This window comes from Eptatretus burgeri, chromosome 1 (genome assembly GCF_056783735.1).
Source record: "Eptatretus burgeri isolate ZD-2024b chromosome 1, Ebu_testis_v1, whole genome shotgun sequence".
Taxonomy (NCBI): domain Eukaryota; kingdom Metazoa; phylum Chordata; class Myxini; order Myxiniformes; family Myxinidae; genus Eptatretus; species Eptatretus burgeri.
In genome coordinates, this window is record NC_140961.1 from 124,078,615 (window position 1) to 124,101,114 (window position 22,500).

Consider the following 22,500-nt stretch of genomic DNA (forward strand, 5'->3'; position numbering starts at 1 on the left):
CAATGCCCAAAGACAAGTTTCCAGCCAGCATCATCATTCATGCGCAGCAGAAGGGGTGAATCAATGAGGGACTGGTCCAGGACTGGGTGCGCATGATCTGGTGTAGTGGGCTGGATGGCTGGATAGTCGGCTCCTGATGATGGAGCATGCTAGTCCTGGATGAGTTCAGTTGTCACAAGACCGACTACACTAAAGCATTGCTCCATCAGACCAACACCAATCTCGTCATCACATGCGTGATGACCTCACTCTTGCAACCCCTCGATGTGTCCATCAATGAGCCGTTCAAGGACGGGCTACGTCGCTGCTGACCGACTGGATAATGAGTGGGGAGAAGACCTACACCAAGAGCGGGAGGATGAGAAAGGTCAATCTTCCGATAATCTGCGGCTGGATCTGTGGTGTTTAGCTTCATTGTACATTATGTCGAGTACACTGTATCATGTGTGCTGCGGATGATGGCACGACATCTTCACGCGGACAGAGGAGGAGTGGTTCGTGGCTGGAGTGATGGATGAAACGGATCGCTCGTGATGTTCCTTGGCATTGTGGTGTTTCTCCTCCTTCCTTCATATTGCAGATTACAACAGGATCGTCAAGGTGTGGGAGGAGACACCATAAGATGTCATCAAGTGAACATTTCTGAAATGCTGCATCTCCAACCACATCGATGGCACAGAGTATGACATCATTTGGGAGCAGGAGGCCACAAATGACGGTGACAGCGACATGGATAGCGACAGGGACTGGCTGCACCTTAATTCGTACATAGAGATATGTGCTGTCTTCGACGAAGCATTGAGTCTTTCGTCGGGTTTCGCTGAAAAGCTTCATCAAACCCAAACAGCGACTTTCCGGGCCACAAATCCACAATAAATATGTATGATACCGGTACGAATCCCTTTTCTTCCTTTTTCTAGGAGCAAAAAAAATCCTCTTCATGATTTTAAAAAATAAGACAGAAAATGGAAACTTCTTGATATCCTCTCTTCTCTCTTCAACTTCTTGAAAATGAGAATAAGACTGTTAGTCAAAATTATGCAGACATGGGAGTAAGCATGTTGATACCTCCATCACTTTGCTCCATACAAACTTAATGTACAAACGTATTTAGATCTAGATCAGAAAATAAAACGAAAACAAAATAATGTAAATATAAATAACATTCAACTAAAAATAAAATAAAATAAAATTATTGCTTAATTTCAAGAAATAAAAATTAAAACGATCAGTACATTCATTTCTTTTGAGGGTGAAAAACATGGGTGTGGTCAATACACAGTCACGGTTTATACACCGGAAAATACGGTAATTTTGAAATCCATTTGGTCCTCATGTTTTTTCATTTGAGTAATCAGAATTTAATCACAGAATATATCACTGATGAGTTTTCATCGATGCATTTAATCCTATTTGTAAGCACTTTGAACAACATTTAAATTGATTTTCTTCTCCCTCAATTTTCGAGGCATCAATGAAATCTTGTGTAAATAACATAATTTATGTCGTATGTATTATTTTAAAATCAAACATGAAATTCTTTCTGATGCCCTGACCAACTTATCATCATATCTATAAAACTACTTTCATAACTATCGCTTGAACATAAACTCTCCATAATCATATGTATATTCCTAACCGAGAAAGATACCATCATCACCATCAAATTCACCAAAATATTCAGAGAATCGTTCATTTACACACTGTAAAGAATTTATGCCACAATTATATTTCCATCAAAATCAATAACCTCTTGCTTTGGTTAATATATAATCTCCCTTAATGTTTAAAATAGTAGTGTGTCATTTTAATTTATCATCTTTCATTACCTCTGCTATGCCTGGTGTTGGCTTAATGGTTCGGGTGGTGGGCTTGGGATGTTAGGATCCTGAGTTCAAATCCCACTTGGCTGTTGAATTAATACCAGGTCGGGTTGACTCCACCTGTCATCATTCCGAGGTCGGCAAAATGAGTGCCAGCATGCTGGTATACTGTGTCGGAGTGGCAACCCGTCCAGGATTGTACCCAATAGACAAGGAGTCTGCAAAGGCAGCACCAACGCTCCACACAGACTATGGTCCCAATGGATGGAATGGATTACCTCTGCCACCTCAGTACAGGTGGATGGAGGTTATGTTTTCACCCCTGCTTGTTTGTTTGTCTGTCTATCTGTCTGTCTGTGAGCAGGATATCTCAAAAATTTATGGTGGATTTAGACAAACCTTAGTGCACAGGTTGGGTGTGTGACAAGGACAAATTGATTACATTTTAGTAAGGATCCCGCTCGGGATACTATAATTAAAAAAAAATAATTCTTCACAATTGAGAGACTGGGCCAAAAACGATATATAGCAAGACATCTCAAAACGCTGTGGGTGAGTTAATGACCAAACTTGGCAGATGAGTTGGGTAGGCGACAAGAACAAGGTGATGACATTTTGGTTAAGGTCTGGAGCAGATCCGGCCTATCAGTGGGATACAAAACGTAAACTGTTCAGCCTGGGTATGCGCTCCACCGAGTGCTGTTCGAGTTTTTGAGATGTTGTTGGTCTTGAAATATTTTTAATGCAAGCATCATGAGCTTTTTTTCTTCAAAGTTAAAATATCTTTTTTGCATCCTTAAATATCCATAAAATATCCTTAAAATGTCAATGTGTCTTTTATACTATTTGTAGTTTGTTGTAATTTTTAATGCTTGAGCTTTGTTCGTGTCTGTTAGTCAATAATTTATATATGTTTATCGATTGTTCATTTTCACAAATTTTGGGGCATTCTCGAAATTCATTGGAAATCCTAATCTTTAACATTTAAAATATTCCCGTATATTTTACAATTCGACACTCGTTCATGGTTTCAATGACGATGATGAAGGTGAGCAAGAACATACTCATGGAAACATTTATTATCTTTATTTTGAACATCAACAACTGCTTTTAAAAGTTTTATTTATTTTGGTAAGTCAATATAGGAAGGAGCTAAAAGAGGTATGATTTTACGATGTGTAAATCCAGAAAAAAATACGTTATCGATATTAAATTCACTTCGTTCTTTGTTATTGTCTACCTATCTTTCAAATCTGTAATTCTTCATAAATATAACAATCAATGAAATCTTGAAATTAAGCAATAAAATGAGGGTCTCTTGTCATTTAAAGGCTTTCTTCTTTCCTTTCATTTATTTTCTTTGTTATTTTCTTCTACCAAATTAAATTTTTACTCACATATAAAACGTAAAAATAAAACTGTTGCTAATTAGAGTTTTAACATGTGGATTAGCCTTAACATTTGATTCAGCCATTGAACTTTGGTTTTCTCTTTACACCGAAAAATCATTATTTTTGGGGTGGTCGCTAGACAAAGGCGAATTTGAAATATGTAGATAAGAGAACACATCAGATGGCATTTTTGCCGTTCGTTGTTCCATATAGGAACATGACGAGCAACTGTCCATTCATCATTTGTGTTTGATTCCCTAACCCTAGGTGAGGGAATCCCAACGCGAACGTTGGGGTGAAAGCATATAGTAATATAATTGCATACTAGTCATAGTTTTTGACGGAGCGGGCTGAAATTTTTTGACAAAGAGGTTGATTCTAGTGCGCATAAAAGCACGGAAGCCGATTTTTGATTTTTGGGAAAAAATATTTTTCGGATTTTTTCAAAATTTTCAAAGTCCCGTTGCTTGGCAACAGTGGCGTCCATAGCAACGGTGCTCAAAGGCATACAACTAGATCTTGGTATGAACCTACCAGTCAAGTTTCATCAAAATCGGTTGACTCCTCTGGCCTCCAGAGCTGTCCATTACATACAAACAAACAGACAGACATACAGACAGATGGAAAACCTGAGAAAAATGGTGGTCTCGCGACCACCCAAAAAATAATGATTTTTCGGTGTAAAGAGAAAACCAAAGTTCAATGGCTGAAGCAAATGTTAAGGCTAATCCACATGTTAAAACTCTAATTAGCAACAGTTTCATTTTTACATTTTATATGTGAGTAAAAATTTAATTTGGTAGAAGAAAATAACAAAGAAAATAAATGAAAGGAAAGAAGAAAGCCTTTAAATGAGAAGAGACCCTCGTTTTATTGCTTAATTTCAAGATTTCATTGATTGTTATATTTATGAAGAATTACAGGTTTGAAAGAGAGGTTGACAATAACAAAGAATTTTACATTTTTACATTTTATTTTACATCCGCGGGGCAAGAGAGAATGTCGCCGACCGGCTTGTCTATAAATTTTTAATGCTCCACCAGTCTTCAACCACAAACTCTTCCTATGAATTTTTGTTTCGTTATGAATTTTAGTTAAGCATCTTATTATTTATTGTACACCGCTCCTTCCCAATTCCACATCCAGGCAATGCACGACATCATCGCTGGGTGCCAAAGGAAGGGAGTACTCAGTTTTTACTCCGTTTGTTTGTTTGTTTGTTTGTTTGTTTGTCCGGGTGATAAATTCGCCATTCTTTGAGTTAGGAAGCTGAAATTTAGGGACAAAAGTGATGATGTGCTTTGGCAAAAAGGTTTTTTTTTCATTAATCATTTAATTGATTAATTATACTTAATAACTATCGATTTATTAATTCTTTATTTATTTTCTTTGTCATCTGGGCAATATCTCAGGCACCTTTTGAGCTGGGAAGCTGATATTTGGAAATGACAGTGAACAAGTGATCTGGCTATAAAGGATATTTTCGATTTATTGATCAATTCATCGATTAATTATTTAATTTTCAAAAAGTTACAGATTCGGATGAAACAGTGGTGGTTTCGGTACGCTATTAACCAATTTATGAAGAAATTAATTATTTTTCGATTGTTTATTTATTTTAATTCCACAATTAATCAATCAATTACTGCACACCACTCCCTCTCAATTCTGTCTCCATATGCTGTGCAGTGAGTAAGTATCATTTATGCACATTCACCTTAGAAGTACATTTGTACACATAAACCAAGTATCATTTGTAAACATTCACCACAGAAGTACACCGCTCCCTCCCAATTCCGTCTGCATGTGCTGCACAGCGGTATCACCAGGCGCCGATGGCGCCCTGGTGATGTCGTGCACTGGAGGATTTGTTATTTATTAATTTGGCATGGGGGCAGTGTACTTTGAAAGTACCTGTACTTGTGAATTTTAGTTTTAATATGTCTTTCATAATGTAGTTTATTAAAATGTGCATTGCGGAAGTAGTAGATACATTCTAAGAGTGGAATAACCCCAGAAAAGGAGCTGGCATGCCATCCTATGAGGGACCATATACAAGTGGTACATCTTAACTGGAATGGTTCCTGGAAGCTGGTTTTAAAGTGATGAGACATTACCAGTAATGAGGCATGGCAATGCATGGGAACCAGTTCTTGGATCCAGCAAAGAGCCCTCGTAAATGCCACGTTCATCCATTGGCAGAACTTGCTCTACCTTCCTGTCCATGGAGACTGCCAGCACCCATTCCCGCACTCTTTCACGATCTTCTTCCTGTTGAAGAAAAGCTCCTAACTAGTAAAAATCACAGATGCAGTTGAAAAACAAGAAAAAGAGCAATCAGAGATTGCAGACCCTCGCCAGGACTTGTCACCCCCACCGAAGGAGAGGGTATTGATTTGGGTCCATTTGTTACTTGAAAAATCGAAGATTTTTAAGTATATTGGTTAGTCGATTTTGTTATTCTGTTGGGTAGTCGATCCAGTCGAAAAAAAAAAAATTGAAATTTGTTCTCCCCTTATTATCAGTTTTTCCATCGATATGTTTGTCTGTCTGTCTGTCCCTCTGTTCGGTCCAGTGCTCCGTTAATACAATGGCAATTTCGATGAAACTTGCTTGGTAGGTTCATACCATGACTGAGTTGTGTGCAAATGAGAACCATTGCTATGGACATCACCGTTGCCTCGCAAACGGACTTTGAAATTTTAGAAAAATCATAAAAAAATTAATTTTTTCGAAAATCAAAAATCAAAAATTTTTGATTCGAAAATCAAAAAAACCCCGAGCGACTGTGGGCAGTACATTCAGCCATATTGTCAAAAATTTCCAGCCGGATCCTATGAAAACTGTCGGAGAAGATAGACTTTGAATGAACCCTGGTCGAAAACAATAAAAAAACGAAGTTTGTTATGTCTCAGAGACTATGAGTCAGATATACATGAAACTGGTATGGTAGGTTCATGGTATGTCCTAGTTATGTGTGAGAAAGAACCGTTGCTATGGACCCCTCCGTTGTCTAGCAACGGCCGAAAAACCTCTAAATGTGGGGTATTTTAACGAAAAAACAATCTGCAGCATTAACCCTTGAAGCTAGAATCATGAATTTTCTTGTGCTTAATCCTCAGGTCATTCCCCATCGAACGGGCCCATCGCGTCAGGTTCTATTGGGTAGTCGACTACCCATGTCCGCCTACCGGCTTGTCTGTCTGTCTGTCTGTCTGTTTGTTTGTTTGTCACCTACAGGTCACAATTTCAAACTGATCTTCACGAAACTTCACCACATGGTAGAGTTTGTCATAAGGAAGAAGCATATTGTTTTTGAGGTTAAAAGGTCAAAAAGTCAACACAGGCCAAAGGTCAACAACTTCGGTGAGATTTCTAAAATCCTCAAATTTCATCCAATTCACATGAAATTTGAACAGGATTTTTTTTCAGGTCAATGAATTCAACTAGCCAATTATTTTTGAGGTCAATGTGGACCAAAAGGTCAACATAGTCAAAGGTCAACAACTAAGGTCGTATTTCTAAAATCCTCAATGTTCATCCCATTGACTTGAAATTTGAAGAGGATTTGCATGTCTGGTCACTGAATTCAAGCACCAATTATTGTTGAGGTCAACTTAGGCCAAAAGGACAACATAGGCCGATTTTCTAAAATTGTCAATTTTCATCCGATTGACTTGAAATTTGAACAGGATTTCTTTTTCAGTTCACTGAATTCAACCAGTGAATGATTTTTGAGGTCAACAGACCACAATAACAACAGAGGCCAGAGGTCAACAACTAAGGTGGTATTTCTAAAATCCTCAATTTTCATCCCATTGACTTGAAATTTGAAGAGGATTTATATTTCATGTCACTGAATTCAACCAGTGAATTATTTTGAGGTCAACCTTGAACAAAGGGTGAACATAGGTCCAAGGTCAACAACTAGGGCGGAATTTCTAAAATCCTCAATTTTCATCCAATTGACTTGAAATTTGAAGAGGATTTATATTTCAGGTCACTGAATTCAACCAGTGAATTATTTTTAAGGTCAACATCGACCAAAGGTCAACAACTATGGTCAGGTCAGAGATGGGAGCATGAGCTGGAGCAGTGTGTCGCTGCATCCACTTTCCATCGGTACTCCAGTGGCCTCCGTCTGGCCATCCCACAGGCAGATGCCTGGCCCATCCCCATATCCTTGAGATGCTGATCAACCTGCTGCAACCACAAGGCACGTGTCAGCACATTGGCCTCCTCCACTCAGGAGGCTCCCTCGCTGAGAGAATCTGGTGAGCAGGATCAGCGTCAGGAAAACGAGCCCCATGTCCATACAGCCGCCCATGCAGCTGATGCTAACAGACTGTGCACATAACAAATCTCATTTGAGTCTCTTTCAGCAACTACTCATTGGACACAAAGTCCGACCAGCAATAGCCAAGGATTCTCCAAAGGGACTTGGTGCCAAATGAATAAAGTCGCCATCTCAGATCCCTGGTCAGATTGCAAGTCTCACATCTGCAGGGCAAGACTGGAAGCACCAATGACCGAAAGACTAGGACCTTCGTCCTCCTGCACAGGTACCGGCAGCACCACACCCCATGATTCAGTGAATCCATGGCTCCTCAGGCCCAACCCAGACATCTATTGACCTCTGGCTCACAGTCAGCAGAGACATGAATATCCGTGCCAAGGTAAGTGAATCTCTCCGTGATCTCAACATCCTGGCCACAAACAGGAACAGACAAGATAGCAGCATCCAATATGTCATTGAAAGCCTGGATCTTAGTTTTGACCCAAGAAGCCCATAATACCAGAGGCTCAGACTCCTCATTCAGCACATCGAGAGCCCCCCAATAGTATATCCAGAGTTTCTGCAAAGATGACTGCATCATCTGCAAAATCAAGGTCAGAGATCTTGACATTCCCAAACGATGCACCGCAGTGTGATCTCTCTGACATCCTCCCCAGAATCCAGTCCTTACAAGCGCTGAAAAGTGTGGGAGCGAGTACACAACCCTGACAAACTCCAGTAACAACTGAGAAATAAGTCAGAGATGGTATCACCACATATTACAACACTCTCAGTACCAGAGTACAATTCAGACATCAGATTGATCAATTTTGTTGGCACCCCACAAAGAACAAGAATCCTCTAGGGGGCATCCCAATTCATTGTACTGAACGCTTCACAGACATCAACACAGGCTGCAAGCAGCCTGTGTTGAAACTCTCATCTGTGTTTGCTGAGGACCCGAAAAGCAAGGACACGGTTCAATCGTTGACCTCTTTGGTGTAGAGCCTGACTTCTCTGGGCACTGGTGCTCAAGCAGTTGGTGGCGAACCCTCTCAAGAATTATCCGAGCAAAGACCTTACCCGGCACTGAGAGCAGCATCACCCCTCGGTAGTTGTTGCATTCCTGGCGATCACCCTTCCCTTTCCAGAGGGGGACAACAAGGCCCCTCTTCTAGTCAGTTTGGATGATGCCTGTTTTCCAGGCAGAGCACAGAACTGCATCCGACGACACTACTACAGCATTTCCACCAGCCTTGAGAAGTTTAGTATGGATGCAACAGATCCCAGGAGCTTTACCCCATTTCAAAAGGTTCACCACAGCCTGTGTCTCCACAAACGAAAGTGGATCACAGTTGATTGGAAGGTCAGCAATAGGGATAGTAAACCCCTGACATCCAACTTGACAGCTGGTGGATCAGCCTGAGAACTGCCACTTTATAACTGCTGGTAGTGATTACCGGGTACAAAGACGTCCTGCTTTGAAGCAACCCCGCTTTGATTGGACACCTGACCCGTGACATTTTTCATTATTATTCAATTAAATTTAGAATGGGATTAAAATAAATTAAATTCAAATCAAATGGAACACCAAATCGGGACAGTCCTGCATTGGAGCCATCAGAAGGAACATGAACAAGCAAAAAGCAAAGATGAAGTCCTCAAGAGGAACCTGGATAGGCCAACTGCTACTCCTCTACCCTCAAGCCCATCCAGGCACAGCCAAGTGAGCCTTATTCAAAAAAAAAATTTTTTAATCAAAAAGAACCTAGAACAAAAAATTAAATAATTATTGTTGCCAGACCATGCAGCTGATCAAAGTTGAAATTTAAAACGTTTATTCCCCATCACTACTAGACCATAATTGTGAAGTTTCATGTTGATTGATCAAGCGGTTCCAGAGAAAACATTATTTCATATTTTTCTTCAATCCAATATGGCTGCCAAACCATGTGACCTATCAATTATTCCTCAACAAATTTGTACTCCCAAGACTTGGGGAACATTTGTGTGAAGTTTCCCCAAAATCTGTTTTGCCGTTCTGGAGAAGACGGCTTTTTAATGGCTTTTAGGGTAAATCCAAAATGGCTGCCAAACAATGTGACCTGTGATGTCATATGTGTGAATCTTTTGTTTCTCATGGATATGCAGTTATTCGTGTAAAGTTTCGCCTCGATCTGTTCATTCACTTCAGAGAAGAAAATGTGAAAAGGTTTCATGTTAAAAACAATATGGCTGCCGCATCATGTGACCAATGATATCAACAATTTTTTTCTGTGGACCATTTAATCCCTAGATTTCCCTCAAAAACTTTCATACTGATCAGATGTAGCATTCTACATATGTAATTATGATGTCATAATGAAGGCACCGATGACGTCATAAAAATCACTCATATTCCCTGTGAGGAATACTTGCCGTGTACCAAGTTTCAATATTTTCCTTGGTGCAGTTTCAGAGGTCCAAAGTTTTTTTCATTTTTCCAACATGGCTGCCACACCACGTGACCTACGACGTCATAATTATCATTAAAACATTCTGCATGAGTAGTCGCACCAATGATGAAAACTTCGTCTCAATGCGACAAGCGTTTGCCGAGAAAAACATGAAAGTTCTGTTCGGACAAACAAACAAACAAACAAGAAAAAGACATTGTGCAGAGCACGATACTTGCAAAATCCACCCCCCCACCACACCCCAAAGGTTGCCATGGATATATCAAATTGTCCATTTCATTAAGATTAAAATTCACAATCTTAATCAAAGTTCAGGTCAGTCGGATGAAAATTTATTCTTTTTCCAATTGAAATTGATGATTTTAGAAGGTTGACCTTGATTTGACCTTTGACCATCTGACCTCAAAAATAGTTGGTGGCCCAATTCAGTAATGTACAAGCAATTGCTGTTCAATTTTCAAGTCAATCGGAAGAAAATTGACAATTTCAGACATTCGGCCTATGTTGACCTTGGTCCTATGTTGCCCTTTTGGTCTCTGCTGACCTCAAAAAAGATTAGCTGGTAAAATTCAGTGGCCTGAAATATAAATCCTCTTCAAATTTCAAGTCAATCGGATGAAAATTGAGGATTTTAGAAATACCAACTTAGTTGTTGACCTTGGGCCAATGTTGACCTTTTGGCCTAAGTTGACCTCAAAAAATAATTGTTGGTTGAATTCAGTGACCTGATATGCAAATTTATCTATAATTCCAGCAATCTCTGTGTGTGTGTCTGTCTGTTTGTCTGTCTGTCTGTCTGTCTGTCTGTCTGTTTGTCTGTCTGTCTGTCTGTCTGTCTGTCACCGCCGTTTCTCGACGACCGCCGGTCCGATCTGATTGAAACTTGCCAGGAATATTGCCGGGGCCCCGCGGATGTGCTTTTCAAGGTTTGATATTAATCGGACGAGCGGTTCCCAAGTTACGGCCATTTATCTGTCGACCAATGACAGGACAGGGTGCTATGACATCACGAATGACATCACAATTAATGTTTACTTATTTATCTATTTATTTATTTTTTATTATTTCTTTTGCACGATTGAAACTTGCCAGGAATATTGCTGGGGACCCACGGATGTGCCTTTTCGAGGTTTGAGAGAGAGAGAGAGAGAGAGAGAGAGAGAGAGAGAGAGAGAGAGAGAGAGAGAGAGAGAGAGAGAGAGAGGCTACACATACTGGCACTCACCTACGGGCACACACCGACGGGCCCACCCCTACGGGCCCGTACTAGTTCTCTTTAAATTTCAAGTCAATGGTTTGAAAATTAAGGATTTTAGAAATTCCACCTTAGTTGTTGACCTTTGGCCAATGTTGACATTATGGTCCATGTTGACCACATAAATAATTGATTGGTTTAATTCAGTGACCAAATATGCAACTCCTCTTCAAATTTCAAGTCATTCAGATGAAATTTGACAAATTTAGAAAGTCAGCCTATATTGTCCTTTTGGCCTATGTTGACCGCAAATATAATTGGTGGTTGAATTCAGTGACCCGATCTAGAAATCCTCTTCAAATTTCGAGTTAATGAGATGAAAATTGAGGGTTTTAGAAATACCACCTTAGTTGTTGACCTTTTGGTCCATGTTGACCTCAAAAATAATTGGCTGGTTGAATTCAGTGACCTGAAAAAAATCCTCTTCAAATTTCAATTCAATCAGATAAAAAATGGGGATTTAAGAAATCTCATCCAAGTTGTTGACCTTTGAACTCTGTTGATCTTTTGGTCGATGGTGACCTCAAAAATAATTTGCTAGTCAAATTCAGTGACCTGAAATGTAAATACCAATCAAATTTCAAGTCAATCGGACGAAAATAGGCAAATTTAGAAATTTGGCCGATGTTGATCTTTTGGTCTATGTTGACCTCAAAAATAATTGCCTGGTTGAAGTCAGTGACCTGAAAAAAAATCCTCTTCAAATTTCAAGTCAATCGGATGTAAATTGAGGATTTTAGAAATACCACCTTAGTTGTTGACCTTTCGACTATGTTGACCTTTTGGTTGATGTTGACCTCAAAAATATTCGGCTCGTTGAATTCAGTGAACTGAAATATAAATCCTCTTCAAATATCAAGTCAATGGGATGAAAATTGAGGATTTTGGAAATCTCATCAAGGTTGTTGACCTTTGCCCTATGTTGACCTTTTGACCTATAAAAGAATAGGCTTCTTTCCTTTGCCAAACTCTACCATGTGATGACGTTTCGTGAAGATCGGTTGAAAATTGTGACCAGTAGGTCACAAACAGACCGACAGACAGACAGAAAGAATAACAAAATCGACGAACCAATATCGACGAAACCAAATCGAAACCAAATCGACGGAAAATATTCGATTTTTTCAAGCAATGAGAACTCACTCAAAGAGTGACACTTGGCAAAACAGAACAAAGTAGAACGGCACTCGTGAGATCGCATACCTCCTTCAGGCTGAACAGTTTCTGTTTTATATCCCACTGATGGGCTGGATCTGAACCAAAATCTAATCCGCTGGTTCGTGTCGCATAACCAACTCATCCACCTAGTTTTGTCATAACTCATCCTCAATTTTTTGAGATGTCATGCTGTACATAGTTTTTTCCCTATTAATCATTTTTAGAAAGCAAGTCTGTGTTGACCTTTTTACCTTAAAAAAAATTGGTGGGTTAATTCATTGACGGACATGCAATTCCTGTTCAAATTTCAAATCAATCGGATGAAAAACTGAGGATTTTAGAAATCTCGCCTAAGTTGTTGACCTTTGGCCTATGTTTACCTTTTGGCATATGCTGACCTCAAAAATAAGTGGTGATTCTTTTCAGTGAGCCGATATGAAAATCCTGTTCAAATTTCAAGTCAATTGGATGAAATTGACAATTTTAGAAATTTTGGCCTATGTTGACTTCAAAATTAGTTAGTGGTTGAATTCACTGAACTGATATTCAAATCCTCTTCAAATTTCAAGTCAATCAGATGGAAATTGAGGATTTTAGAAATTTGGCTCATGTTGACCTTTTGTCCAAATTTGACCTCAAAAATAATAGGTGGTTGAATTCAGTGACCTGATATGTAAAGGCTCTTTAAATTTCAAGTCAATTGGTTGAAAATTGACAATTTCAGAAATTTGGCCTATGTTGACCCTTTGACCAATGTTCACCTCAAAATAATTGGCACTTGAATTCAGTAAGCTGATATACAAATGGTCTTCAAATTTCAAGTCAATCGGTTGAAAATTGACAATTTTAGAAACTTGGCCCATGTTGACCTTTTTGCCTATGTTGACCTCAAAAATAATAGTTCATTGAATTAATTGACCTGATTTGAAAATGCTCTTCAAATTTCAAGGCAATCAGCTGAGAACCGAAGATTAAAAAAAAGTGAAAAGTTGTTGACCTTTGGCCTATGAGGATCTTTTGATCTTTTGACCTCAAAAATAAATAGGATTCTGTCAGACCACCAACTCCACCATTTTGTGAAGTCCCGTGAAGATTGGGATAAAAATTGTGACCTGTAGTCAATTAAAGGTGAGCAGACAGATAAACAAACAAACCAACAAACAAATAAACAAACGAAAGTGACCAACATACTTGTCCAAAAAAATTTTTTTTTGCTTAAGTCATGAACAAACAGACAAACAGACAGACAGACAGACAGACAGACAGACAGACAGACAGACAGACAGACAGACAAATAGAAATGGCACATAGGACCAGGACTTGAAGAAATTCAACAAGATCGTGCACCATCGAGAATATTGAGCGATAATAAGTATTTTTGGGGTAAAACATAGTTTTTTGGGTAAACAAACAAAAAAACAAAGTCATAGACTAGTACTTATGAAATCGTCAACTTGACCTCTGACCTTGTCTACTAAAAGCTCTCTCTAGAGAAGGTAGCGATGCAAACCACAAGGTTCTACGATGATTCTGTGCCAAACGATCATAAATCGAATGTTTGACCTCACTGTGACCTTGACCTTTGACCGATTTTGACCAAAATCTAATCAGCGCTAGCCATCACCCTCCTGAATCACCTGGTGTAATTTGACATTGGTAGCTTCTTCCATTCTCGAGTTATAATTTTTTTTGATGTTTGACCTCACTGTGACCTTGACCTTTGACCGATTTTGACCAAAATTCAATCAGCACTAGCCATCACCCTCCTGAATCACGTGGTGTAATTTGACATTGGTAGCTTCTTCGGTTCTCGAGTTATCGTGCCTATAAACAAACACACAAACAAACAGAGTCCGGAAGTCATCAATATACTTACGAAATCTTTACATTTCGTAAGTAACAAAAAAAATTAAACTAAAATGCCTGTCACCTCCGTAATCCGTAACGGATGTCACCAATTTTTAATCCAGTCAAAGATACTCCCCTCCTCCGTCCGTGTTTCAGATTTGAAAGGAATCCGTTAAGATTTGGCGGAGACATGAATTTTTGAAAATCGGCCCATGCTAAAAGATACGGATTTTCGCGATTTTCAGGAATTTTTCCTGACCTTGACCTTTGACCTTGACATGCCAAAAGTTATAGGGTTCTATTCTGGTGGCCAATAAGTCCATTGGTGAAGTTCCATGACATTCCGACTCGAAATGCGACCTGTAGAGCGAGACGTACACACAAACAAACAAACAAAACCAACCAGCAGACTTGACAAATTCGTAGATTTCGGATTCAAATGCAATACCATCTCCTTCGGCGAGGGTAATTAATCAGTGTCATAAATTATGCTGTCCTCATTTCCAAAACCTTCCACACCATGCTCATTGCTCACAAATTGAGACATTGCTAACAAATTGTTATATATTGCATGCAAATTGAGAAGCAGGAGGCAAGTTCCCTAAAAAAGGAAGCTCATCACTATACAGTAAGCATCACTGAATAAAAAATACAACAACCAGAAATCCTATGTTTCAATTAAAAAATAAACTACTGGTTCTGAATCTGCTTCAGCTTAATGCAAGTATAAATCCTGCAGAAGCCCACACCAAAATAATCCAACCAAACTTTTGTACAACCAAACTACCAAGAAATAATAACCCGCAAAAACAACATGATTCGGAAAATTTCACATAATTGTGTCCTTAGAAGGATGGTGTAAATTAACAACCAACCCTGAAAACCTTCGTACCTTCAGAAAATTTATTATGAGATTGGATGAGATTTTAAAGTTGTTGTAAGAAGAGGAAATACATACTGAAACATGCTGCGTGGCAGGCAAGGGAACGTCCAGAGGGATGTCTGTTCCTTCTAAGTCCATGCAGTCCAATTTTGCTGCACTTTGCATTTCAATTGCCTTCAACAAAAGGTACACATTCACACTCTTACCAAATATGTCTTTTCAAAAAAAAAAAAATATATATATATATATATATATATATATATATATATATATATATATATATATATATATATATATATATATATATATATACACTGGAAAATCGGAAGTGGGGAACCTTTCATAGTCTGAGGGTCGTAACAGCTCTTGTTAAACTTGGTGTGGGCCGGATATATGGTAAATGATTTGTTCATAATTTAAACAGCACATATGCAGATACAGAATGTAATTAATCATTCTGACTTATAACTGAAAGGCATGGCACTCTGAGTCAACTTTCTGCTTCTTAACCTTCGTCACTAAATCAACCACAGCCAATGGTTAGATATTCCGGTTCCAGGTCTGAGCGCTTTGGATGCTGGTTCATACTTGTCTCCTTAAAGTTAATCAAAGCTGAATTTTCTGTCATCGTTTAATCCCTGATCTGTTAATTGCCTTTTCATTCAATTTCTGTGTTTTAACTGTGTCTATTTGGGGATGACTTAATGGATTTGTATCCTTGTGAGCTTCTGAAGTACTCCGAAAGCCACCCCCCCCTCCCATCCTGTCTCTAATCTGACACATGCCTCATTCAGCTTTTCTTTATCTTCATTGTTGTGCTTTCACGCTCCTAAACTTTTTGAGTTTTTTTTTGCATACATTGTTGAGGCTTGTGGAAGAGCAAGTTAGTTAGTCTATGTTGTGTCATATCATGGGAATTTCAGAAATAATTTTTCCAATAAACTTTTTTTTAAATGCTTGAGTTTTACAAAAATCATGTGTGGCATTTTTTTGGAAGCAATCTGGGATCATTGACAGCCATCTTGAATTTTAGCATTCAACAATATCGGAATTTTGGTATTTTTGTCCATTTGTCGTGTTTTTCAGTTTCATTCTGGGATGTTCAGGTACCTAAATGTAGTTGTATATGCTCAGTGTACATTATAAAACCTTATTGTAATGCATGATAGCCTTTATTAAAATAAAAGCTGAAATATGAATCATTTGTCTCTACTTTCAGACTATGGCATCTAATGTCGAAGGCCTTCCTGGGAAACGGAAAGAGGTGGAGACTAACTTCAAGTTGTGCCTAGACTGCCAGTCAGTGAAGATTCAGTGTTAAATCGACGAAAGGAGACTTCACATGAACATTTTTTCACACGTATCCGTCAGCGAGCTGAATTTGGAAAGCCAGAGTTTGTTTCTATTCTTAAACGCCTTCAATGTCTGACACCAGAAAATCTTGGAGAAAAAAAAAAACGGTATGCCACTACAAGTGTTATGCTGATTTAGCAAACAAGATTAACATTAACCAGGCCAACTTACATCATACTAAAGCAATCTCCCAATGTGATCCTGCTCTACTAACGAAAAAGAAAGCACCTCCATCATTTAAAACATGCTCAACAATTGTATCAGACAGTCAAATTCCTTCATCCAGAAAATAACATGCTCACATTTGCCCCTCTTCAACAAAAAGAATGTTTCTTCTGCGAAGTTGAACAAAGTGGAACTCTTCAAATGTATATGAGCAGAAACATTGGCATTCAAATCGCAGAGCTTGTCAAGCATAGTTACAATGATCTAAGGAAAATAAACTTCAGGTAACTGACCATTGAGGCAGATGCCTTTTCACAAGATATGTTATATCACAAGAAGTGAATCACAGAACAATGGCAAAAAGTGTTTGTCAGCAACAAATAAGAACTTTGTCCTCCATGATGTTTGTGATGAGGACAATGAAAGAGGTATCAACTTCATTGCTGCAGAAATGCAGTTTTACAGTGAACTGGAGGAAAAGATTGATTCTGAAGAATTTGTTCCCATGCATGAAGCAGAGAAAGATTATGAACGTATTATGAAGGAATGCAATTTGGAGTGCGTTTCAGTAACCCGTCCAAGTCCTTTATCCAAGTCCAAGTCCTTCGATCCGAGTCCAAGTAACTTGAAGTCCAAGATACAAGACCATATACACGGTGTGAAATTTACTCGTCCAAGTAATCCCTCAAAGGCAACTCTTATGCATGCCATTGCAGCTCGGGATGCTTCAGTTCGTGATGCAGCACAGAACAGTGTGAAAGAAGATGTTACTGTTATTTTCCGGGATGCTAAAATCATAAGAGAAGCGATACAGTGAGCAAAATCATGAACATTTTAAGGTCCCTTAAAAGGTACACATGGCTGTATTCCTGATGAGCTCCTGTTACTTCTGAAATGGATTGTTCAGGAACACAATATTTCTCCAAAAGAAGTTTGCAAGGAAATTCGACATTCTTACAGCAATTTAGCTCAAATCAGATAATCCAAGCACACAAGTCTGGTGGAAATGGACCCTAAAGAAGATTTAAAACTGCATTCATTCTACCCAGAGTTGGTTATTCCTGAAACTGATCATCCTTGTATTCTCTTTGATGGTATGGCAGTTGTCTATGAAATGGTGGTTTTCAAGGATGCAATTTCAAAGAAATTGCAAGGACTTGGCTGATCACTTCATCCATTCAATTGACATCAAAAGTCAGGGCTATGCCAGCGTATTTGTAGTATTTGATAATTATAGTGACAAGTCGTTGAAGGAGAACACAAGGCAGCGTCGATCACCAGGTGCATCAACACATATGCCTGAATACAAGGTGAAGGACAACACACACATCAAGCGTGTGACCAAATTTCTTAGCAGCACCAAAACAAAAGATCTTCTGACAGTTTACCTGGCTGAGAAAGTTGTTCAGAATTTCAAGTCAGCTGTCACTACAGACACATGAATGGGGTTGTTGTCAAATCAGGCTGAATCAGAAGTAAGAAATTTGGAAGGCCCTCAGGTTGAACCCGATACACTTATCATCATGTATGCTGCTGAAGTGCACAAAACTGGAAAACAAGTTCAGATCTATGCATCAGCTACAGATGTGGTCGCTCTTGCCTTATCAGTAATGCCAGTACTAGGCAATTAAAGTCATCATGATGGAGATGGGTTCAAATCGTCAGCATGCACCTGAAACCACTGAAACCCTTGGTGAAATTTGTATGCAGGCATTGAGGTTTTCATGCGATTAGTGGCGGTGACATGACTGGACATATCTTTGGAAAGAGCAAGATTGCCTGGTGGAATACATTTGTCTCAGCAAGTGAAAATGATCCACATACTCTATCTGGATTAGGGATTGGTATGGAAACAGAGAATTCTGCACTCAAAGGCTGTGAAGAGTTCATCAGCCACTTACTCAGCCCCAAGAAGGAACAACAAAGTGATCCACTCAAACTCCGTTGGTATTATTTATGAGGACATCACGCACCTCAAGGTACTGATAAATTGCCACCAACACAAGGGGCTATTCAGGAACATACAAGACGAGCTCACTTGCAGAGCAATGTGTGCCGACAGGTATTGATTCCATGTCCAGCATACCTTGAACCTACGACACTAGGATGGTCAGCAAAACTAACAGGAGAACTAATTCCAGTCCTGACAAGAGTACCTCCAGCTCCAGATAGTGTACTGGAGCTGACAGTTGTGGATGCACCAAAAGTCTGGGCAAGGGATGATGCTCATGCAAACTAAATAACATCACTTGTACGGGGCTCTGCAAGTGTGATCCAGACAGCTGCACGAATATGGCCATCGCTGAAGAGGAATCAGAAGATGAAGGATGATTTCTACTGTATGTTCTGAAAGTATTGGAAAAGTGAAAGAAAAATATTTTCGTTTAATCCTGCTGTTGCTTTTGCATGTACAATTCAGAATGAGCTAGATATATAAATGCAAATAGTGTCATAATCTTAAAATACATAACTTTAGTGAAGTTGTATTTATGTTTAACTAAATTACTATATGCAATGTCCTATGTACTCAATTATTGCTACTTAAGTTAAAATTATAATGGTTATAACACATTTTACTTTGTATGTCTTAATTGCACCCAGTTATCCAGGGAAAATACGGGCGCTGATTGGTCTCATTTCAAAACGGCTGTCAGTAGTTGAAGATGGCAACAGAAAAAAAAAATGCCAAACACATTTTTTGTTTAGTTTATACCACAATTTAGCAAGAATCCACATTGGCAAGAATCGATGTGAAATTCCCATGAGACCCTATTTCATATGCCTGGTGTTGGCTTAATGGTTAGGGCTAGCTTTGAAGGCGAGCTACTTTGCCTCGTCAGCGGCTAGCTTTGAAGGGTAGGGTGGCGGGCTTTGGATCCTAAGGTCCTGAGTTCGAATCCCACTCAGCTGTTGAATTAATACCAGGTGGGGTTAACTCGGCCTGTCATCCTTCCGAGGTCGGCAAAATGAGTGCCAGCTTGCTGGTATACTGTGTTTGAATGGCGGCCCGTCCAGGATTGTGTCCAACAGCCAAGGAGACTGCTTAAGCAGCACCAACGCTCTGCACAGAGTGTGGCCCCAATCTCCTCCTCCTCCTCCTCCTCCTCCTCTTCCTCCTATTTCATGACACGATGACATAGAATATAGTACCAGTACACTGAATGGATCAGAACGCACCATAACAAAAGGAACAGTTCAGAGATGGGGGAAACACCAACAGCAGAGATGAAGGCCATGAGAGAGATGGACTTGGATCAACAATGGGTGCGGCGAGGAATGAGGGGCAGGAGAGGATACGTGAGGTGGACAAGGATCTGAGATGGTGGTGAAGAACTGTCTTGACACCTGGAGAGGCGAATGAGATTGAAGAGAATGTTGAAGTTGGTTTCACAGGTTGGAAAAAGGAAGAACAAATGAGTGGCGGTAAGGAGTGATCCTGGATTTAGGGAGTTTCACCAGAAGGGGGTTGATGGTAGACCGTGTGTTCCCTGCATAAACCTGCGGGGGGACAAAGCGTGGAAAGAGTAGAGGGAACAAGACCATAAAGGAGGCAGTAGAAGACAAAGAGACCACCGACCTGTCTGTGATGGTGAAGTGATAGACCCATCGATTCAGATTCATTGTGTGAGATTTCAATGATCTTGAAGGCCCTGGTTTCCACGGTGTGAAGCTGAGCAAGGTGTGAGGCAGAGGAGCCAGCTCAGAGGGGAGAGCAGTACTCCATAAAGCTGCCGGATGAAGGCCTTGTAGGTGGATATGAGTTCAGGTGTGCCAAGGAAGGACTTTGCAGAGTCAGCGGCAAGCTTTGAAGGACAACTTTGAAATGTGGTTCGCCCAAGAAAGATCATGGCTTATAGTGTGACCCAGGAGTATGAATGAGACTGTGTGTCAACGTACACATCACGCTCACACATATAAAGACACTTGAAACGAATGAGTAATGTGTTTGGAAGATGCTTCAACAAGCAAAAGAAGCCGCCATTCAAAGACGACAGTATTTGACTTAAAAGAACATTGCATTTGTTGCAGAGAAAAGTGCATCATGGACTTTGATAAGAAGAATCCTAATCGTTGGCGGCGAGTTCTCCTTTGTAGGACTGCAGATCGTGTTGATCGGACAACTTTCAAACAAACTATTCTAGATGTTATCGATTCCTGCCAGGATGAAGAAGGACGCCAGGTCGAGATACGAGTAATGGGCGCAATCAGCGATCTTCATGCTGCTGATGCGAGATATCACGTTGACTGCAGAAAGTCCTTCATGGCACCCCATACTGTTGCAGCAGCAGCACACAGTGGCAGAGAAACCCAGGACATTGAGCCAGCCGTCAATTCTACCATCCTATCGATGAAAAACGACATGTTGCGCATCTGGAATTCAGTGGAAGTCTACAATATGTTCAAGGATCATGGAGGAAAGCCATACTCACGACAAACCCTATTATCCTAATTGTTGGATATACTTGGCTCTGAGCTTCTGGTTCTGTCTGGTGAAGGTGTCGCTAGTTTAATCTTGTTTTGCAGCAGAGTGTCTACTGCGATCAATTTAGTAGCATCAGATGAAGATGACGCCATTAATGTTTCCAGAGAACGAATTGCCAAGAAGGTTGCACAGGAATCTAAGCAGTTGTCATCTGACCCCAGTTCCTTTCAGACTAGAATTAATATAGATATTACGAATGAAGCAGTGAGTTCAACCCTTCAATTGCTACTCTCCAAAATATCAGTTAAACTGGACTGCACACTTCCAGGAGCTCTGAGAGGAAACACCGTAACGAATATGATCACCAATCGACCAACTACAGTCATGCGCCGCTTAACGACGTTCCGGGCAACGACGGATCGCATATACGACGGATCTGCCAGCTATGAAAAAAAAAAAAAATGTAACTGAAAATTTCCTATCGCCGAGTGATGTAGCCTCTTATATAAATAGCACATACAATTATGTACACTGTACAGTACATAATACTTCATAATGATAATAAACGACAGTGTGGCCCTGTTATAATGCGATCGTTGAGGTCCATAAAATGTCATCGCGAAAAAAGCAGGGTCGTGCTAAATCGGGATTCAAGGAAATCGGCTTTCAAACTGAATCAACGTTTCCACGTTTACCTTCCAGCAAGTAAATTACCTTTGAATTGAAGAATTCTGCGAATAAATCGTTGTTACAGTCGACATTAAAACACATTTATTTTTAGTGAAGCTTTTCATGTTAAAACAATAGCACTGTTCCGAATATATATATATATATATATATATATATATATATATATATATATATATATATATATATATATATATATATATATATATATATATATATATATATATATATATATCACAATTGACAGGAGCTCGTTTCTTCATTTGTAAATTATAACATCGATGCAATGATTACGTATTTATAAAATCCAAACGCTAATTATTCACCTTTCTCTAATCGATGCGAGAGGAGATTGTAAGCTGCTGCTAACAACACCGATGGCCGTCATGAACAGCACAAAGGTAAATTTAACGTGTCTTCCGTCTCTCTTGGATGCGTGTTACAATTGCCGACAGTATTCAGTACAGTAACATGCTGTACAGGTTTGTATCCGAGGAGTAATAGGCTACACTATATAGCCGAGTTGTCTAGGTTTGTGTAAGTACTATGTTCGAAAACGAAAAAAAAAATGATGTTCGCACAACGACGTCGTCGCTTAACGACGCGTTTCTTAGAACGTAACCCCGTCGTTAAGTGGCGCATGACTGTACACTCCAAATAGCACTGGGAGTTCTAGTCAGTCGTAAAAGCCTCATCGAGCAGTTGTACAACTATCGTGTGACCTGTTCCTATGATGAGTTTCAGCGTTTCAAGGGATCAACAGCAAAGGCTGCAACTGTTCA

General features: G+C 39.6%; 1 protein-coding gene across 1 annotated transcript in view; it reads right to left on the bottom strand.

Moving 5' to 3' along the window:
* Nucleotides 1-22,500, bottom strand: part of IFT172 (intraflagellar transport 172) — a 445,633-nt gene that overhangs the window by 22,492 nt on the left and 400,641 nt on the right. Inside the window, exons 45-46 of the mRNA XM_085896864.1 lie at nucleotides 15,166-15,264; nucleotides 5,332-5,485 (exon numbers count right to left, since the gene is read on the bottom strand). Coding sequence (XP_085752990.1) covers nucleotides 5,332-5,485; nucleotides 15,166-15,264 — 253 coding nt within the window. The remainder of the gene's footprint in view (nucleotides 1-5,331; nucleotides 5,486-15,165; nucleotides 15,265-22,500) is intronic.